Genomic DNA, 6,000 nt, shown 5'->3' with positions numbered 1-6,000 from the left:
AAGACACAGAGTCACACTTCTTTTTTTACAAAGGATTCTAATTTAACAACTGTCTCTGCCAGGAAATGTTCCCTCACCCTCCAGCCTCAGCCTGTTTCCTCTGGTTCTATTCTTAGTGCATACGGAGGACAGCGGGTCACCCTGCTCTCTGTACCCACCCTTCACACACTTGAAAACCAGCAATGGTTTGCCCTTCAGTCTTCTCTTCTCCAGGCTGAATACTCCCAGTTCCTTTAATTTGTCATCATAGATCTTTTTTTCCAACCCTTTAATCATCTTTGTGATTCCTGGCAAAAACAGCAGAAAATATTTTGATTACTTAATCAGAAATGAAGAAAAGCCTCAAGGGTAAGTTGCCTTTTACGAGTTATGTACTGTTTTAACGTGAAGGTAACATATGCAGGGAGGGGATATAGTCGGGGGTTCATGGATCTTAGCATCCCAACCTCGTCCTGCTGCTCTAGTGTGTGTGAGCCCCACTCCAGCACATCCACGGCCTCGCAGCGCGGGACTTGCTTCCCCTCCCCTCCCGACATGGGAGCACGCGAGTCATGAGCTACATCTGCCTAAATTTATGCTGATTTAAAAATTGGCACGACAGTCTGTTCCAACGGAGCTTCCCTCATGCCCCCCTCACCCTGTTTCCACAAACACAATCTTTCCTCCACAACAACCAGCAAGTTTACCAAGCTGCCTACAGCTTACCAGAGAGAGCCATGTTGTTACGGTAAAAGCTGTTGGTTGTAAAGTGTAACCTGAAACAGTGAGGGTTTTATATGTAACATATGTTTATATGTTTAAATATATAGCAGTTTCTTGTCTACCTGAATGGTTGACTATCCTTTGGAGCGATCAAATCAAGGCCATTAAAAAATTCACTGATCCCTCCACATCATCACCACAGCCTAACACCTCTTCCAGTTTTCTCGTGCCCCCAGCACAAGGTCATGGGCCTGGACGACATTTCACTCCGTGTTGTTTTAACTCGAGAGCACAAGCTGCCTTTTCCCTTGCAACTAGAGTCTGTGAGTATTAGAAACATGTAACTACTTAATATCAATAGCACATTTACACAAACACACTACTACTAACGAGGGATTACATGCCCACTCTACACAACTGTCTTAAAAAGAAAAATACAGATAACAAGGATAAATGCATCTTGATATGTTACACGCCCTTCTTTACAAACTGAATGGCAGTAAGTCAGAGTTCAGGTCAGGCCAGAACTAACAAGTGAAGAGGAGAAACCAATTCCACACGCACACACAACTACATCAGGGGAAGTCAGTTCTACTTGGGGACAACACTGAACAGATAATAGGATGGCCACTGGCACAGATTTCTTTTGAAAACTTCTCCCATAATTTGCTACAAAGAACACCTCATAACCAGGATGAAGGATGGTATAGGTCACACATTATGTGGCCTTCCTAAAAGAGACAGGACAGCAGGTAACACTCAAACATGGTGGGATGTGTCTACAGGTGCCCCTTGTACTTCAAGGAGATTGTCACTGTTCATTGGGATTGCACAAAAGCAGGCCAGCAAGACGCGGGTCACCCACCAGACTTTTCCTGACCCACTGACCACTCTTCTCCTAGGCCTGATAAGAGGGAGGAGAGGACAGGAGGTGAGGATGGGAAAAGAGGAGGAAGGGACGTGGGAGTCCATTGCTAGTTGTGGAGTTGCTCCCGTTCTTCAGAGCAGTGGCCTTTTTTCAAGCTCACATCATCCAGTGCAATCTCCCCAGTGTGACCACGCCTTTTTTCACCTTTGAAGATGACCTAGGGAGAGAACACACACACCAGTCAAGCCTCCTCTGCCCTTTTCAATGCCCCTCATTTAGCAAAATAAAGGCCAACTTTCCCTACAACTAATTGGTAAACTTACTTAACAGAAGGAAAGACTAAAACAGGGTTGCCACTGTCACCTGAGGCTTGCCTTTTGGTAGAAACTTCAATCATCAGTAAACTTAATCAGACCACAATACTCAGACTCAGTTACTCTTTAAGACGCCATTTAAACTATAGACTCCTTCAATTTGGGAATGCTTATGAAGTGGACACTTCTGTCAAAGATTACCAAGCTTGGAAGTAAAGAGTGTGGTGGGACAGAAGGTACAGAAATGAAGAGCCCACGATCTGAAAGACCATAACCACGCACCTATCTCAGATGCTTCCTAGTTCCCTGTCTGGGTAGATACAGCTCTGTTGCCTAAAACGGAACAGAACTACACACTATAATCCAGCCACGGTGCTGTTCTACTTATGTGAAGGCCAAACACTCACGATTGTTGATTTTATCTTCTGCAGAGCATCCTCGCTCCTTTAAAAGCAAAAGCCTTTCTATGCTTGAAACTATTTGAAATGATTTATTGTCTTGTTTCTCCAAACAATATAAACATTAAAAATTTAAAGAAAAAAAACCCAAAGAGTATAACAAAATCTAAGACTCTGATAAAAGCTGTATTAATGGAGTCTATGTTTTTTAAAGTAGTTTCTAGAAACCATACCTATAGGCATAGATGCAGAATCTCTTAATAGCAACAGTTTTATAGGCATCCACCCAAAGAAGACCAAATACATTCTCCAAATACATTCCTTATTTTGGTGGGTGTTATAGACCATTTTATTGCTACCTAAGACTTGATTACTAAAGAGAAAATTTGCAAACTTGATTACTAAAGAGAAAATTGCATAATCAAAGCTTTCCCATATCCTGTCCTGAATGGAACAGTACCTTCTAAGTATATTGTTGTGGGTTCCCACCCAAGGCTGCTTAACTATCATCTCAGAGGCAAAGGAAAAATAATTGGACTTTAAAGAAACACTTTAGGGTAACTCACGCTGGTAAAAGTTTGAAATACAAGGAGTTAAAGGAAAAGGAAAAGCAGGTACAGGTCAACTCGCCACCCTGCCCTTTGAAGATTCTGTTGAATAACTTAAAAAATTTTTTCAATTCCTAATTTTTTTCATTAAAAATAGGGGATTTTCCCCAGGGTGGGGGAGTGGTGGTGGTCAGAGGTTGCAATGAGGAAGGTATGAAGAAGCAAAAAGGGATTCTAGAAAGAGGCTGTGAGCAGAGGCATCATGCCCAGAGGATACACAAACCCTCCTGCCTGGATTAATGAAGACATGGGCCTTTGCAGTCAGACCCAAGCCCCTGTGAAAGGAGAACGTCCAGGTTCTGCCTCTTGGGGGTTCTACTTACACTCTTGACGTCAGCCCCTCGCAAGGTGATCTGCGTCTGCCTCCAGCCGTGGCCACCATTCCTTCCCCACAGGGCCGCGCCATGGGCGCCGTGTTTCCTCACCAACACCTGGAGCGCGCCGGCGCGCAGCCCCACCACCCTGTGCCTGAACGACAGGCACAGGTGCCCCGAGTGCACGAGGGCGCCGAGCGGGAGCACCAAGCGGGCGGCTCTGCCCCCTGGGCCTTTGGCTTCCGAGACTCTCAGATACTGCCCACCTGGAATGGGAAAGGAGGCCATGTGTGTCTGTGCCGACGCCCCTTTCGAGCACAAACAGCATGGACAGGAGTTCCACTTTTTTTGTTCTAAGAAACCCCAAACTGTGACAGTCATTTGTGAAGAATTCCAGTCTTTTGAAGGAGAAAAACATGACTTATTTCTACGCTTGTCTTAAATTCTACAGTTTTTGTTTACAGCAAACACTCACTCTGTTCATGGAGAGTACATGTTTTGCCAACAACACACAACAATCAGTAATCCCGACACTGCATAATTCCAGTGGAATACGCTCAGACACAGGTGCACACACACACATCCACCACCTCCTGACCCTCACCAATTCACGATGATGATGTCAAGCTGCCTGCGGGTTGGGTGGTTGACTCTAAGTGGCCAGGGAGAATTTTCTACGTGGATAATTAACCTCTGGGCAGTAGAGCAGCTGGTGATTTAAAGGGCACTAGATTTGTCTCTTTCCTCTCTCTACTTCTTTTTAAAATCTCTAAAGAGAGAAGAGTCCTTTTAAAAAAGTCAGTTTGCTCTGCTTCTCACACTGGAGTACACGTTACCTCAGGAAGATGCAGAGGCATCCTGGAAATGCTCCACGTCTTCCTGGAGCATCAACTTTACTTGGAGGTAGTAGTTTAAAACATTTTTGTATTAAATCCATAACATGATATATAATAAGATATAAATTTTCATTACATATACATGAACACAAAACATTAATAAAAGCTTTCGCTTTGGACAGGTCACTTTGATGATGTCCTCAGATCCCTCGGGCTGCAGCTTGCGCCCCCTGTTAGAGGAACTGCAATTAAGGAAAAACAGTTTCAGCAGAAGTGGAGCGCAGCACGCTGGCTCTCCAGAGGGAGAGTTGTGAGCAGTATTCTGACACTCAATCCATGTACCCACGACACCCCCTCAGGCTGCCGAACCGCAGCCAACTGAAAACACGCTGTGCGCCAACTGCTGTGTCCATAGGAAAAATGTGGTTGGAATGCTGAACACACGCATCTGTTTGGGGAGGAATCCCACTTATTTTTCAGTGAAAAGGTAAACCATCATTTCTTATTTATGCTTAATCCGTATAAGACATGATAAGGTCTGGGATGTCCCCCTATTCTTCAAGGGATTTCTCTACCCAAGTCCCCGCTGAAGTGTCATAGGACCAAACAGGTGCTTTCTGTGCACTTATGACGTGCCAGGCTCTGTGGCCAGTGCCCTCCGGGGAGCATCTCATGTAACCCTGCTACCAAGCCTTCGAAGTGAACACTGGTTAGGCTTGTTTTGCAGATGCAGAAGCTGACGCCTGGAGAGCTGAAGTCACCCAAGGTGTCGCCCGGCCAGTAAGTGGCAGAATAACGGTTTCATTTCAGAACTGCCTGACTCCTATTCTGCACCTGCTGCTCTCAGACTGGATTCACTGGTTTACTCGTTTCTCTCCCAAACCACCCCATTACGTTCTAGCACATGGTAGGAGTTTAATGCTGTTTGTTGAATAAATGATGTTCTAAGAATACAGCAAAAAACTGCAGGAAAATAGGTCCTTGAGTCATGTATTTGACTCAACAAACACATACACACAATATTTCTTATCCTCCTTCTGCCCTCACCGCCACCCCACCAATTAATCAAAACAATGTTTTGGGCCAAAATATCTGGATGGATTTTAAATGTCTCCTGGTAAGTCAGCTTTTGAATCATCACAGGTATTTTGGTTAAGACTAAGATATAAGGTTGTTACAGTTAACCTGCAAGTTTCAAGAAAACAAGGATTAAGCCCTGTGGAATGTAACTAAGAACACTCTGCCAGACGCTGCCTGCAAACAAGACAACGCAACGAACAAAGGCCTCCAGCCAGTCCAATTATCCCGGTGCAGGGAGCTCAGCTCTCAACGCATACTCAGGGAGGAGGCTGCGACTGCCCTCCCTCCGGGGGGCTGCTCTGTGCGCACCAGGGGTTCCACCGTTGTTTTTTTACATGAAGAATTCTTTCCCTTTTTAATAAAAGAAAATGTTACAAGGTTGGAACAGTAATTAGGGAAAAATTGATCTAGCACCCAAACAATGACCTATTAAATAAAAATTGGGGGGCTGGCCCGGTGGCGTAGTGGTGAGGTTTGAGGGCTCTGCCTCAGCGGCCTGGGGTTCGCAGGTTCTGACGCTGGGCATGTACCTGTGCACCGCTTATAGAGCCACACTGCGGCAGCGTCCCACATATACAGCAGAGGAAGACAGGCACAGGTGTTGGCCCAGGGCCAATCTTCCTCAGCAAAAAAGAGGAGGATTGGCATTGGATATTAGCTCAGGGCTGATCTTCCTCACAAAATAAATAAATAAATAAACAAACAAACAAACAAATAAAACAAAAATTTCACTTCTGGTTCCAAAATACTGGCTTAAATACAAAATTACATTAAATATTTTCATGGTTCCATTTTCAAGCATCACAATGTCTAAAGTTTTTTTCGATAAATAATAGATGCTGCAAAACTCACCAAAAAGTTAGGTGGTAACATTTTAATT

At 44.5% G+C, this 6,000-nt stretch overlaps 1 protein-coding gene across 2 annotated transcripts in view; it reads right to left on the bottom strand.

Moving 5' to 3' along the window:
- Positions 1 to 814: 814 nt before the first annotated feature.
- NPNT (nephronectin) overlaps positions 815 to 6,000 on the bottom strand; it is a 74,670-nt gene continuing 69,484 nt past the window's right edge. For both annotated transcript variants that reach the window (XM_058549860.1, XM_058549861.1), the window contains 2 exons: positions 3,214 to 3,470; positions 815 to 1,787 (listed from right to left, as the gene is read on the bottom strand). In XM_058549860.1, coding sequence (XP_058405843.1) covers positions 1,677 to 1,787; positions 3,214 to 3,470 — 368 coding nt within the window. In that variant the 3' untranslated portion in view covers positions 815 to 1,676. The remainder of the gene's footprint in view (positions 1,788 to 3,213; positions 3,471 to 6,000) is intronic.

The sequence above is a fragment of the Diceros bicornis genome, chromosome 11, assembly GCF_020826845.1.
Source record: "Diceros bicornis minor isolate mBicDic1 chromosome 11, mDicBic1.mat.cur, whole genome shotgun sequence".
Taxonomy (NCBI): Eukaryota; Metazoa; Chordata; class Mammalia; order Perissodactyla; family Rhinocerotidae; genus Diceros; species Diceros bicornis.
Note: the sequence above shows the minus strand (reverse complement) of the source record. Positions and strands in the feature narration are given on the sequence as shown.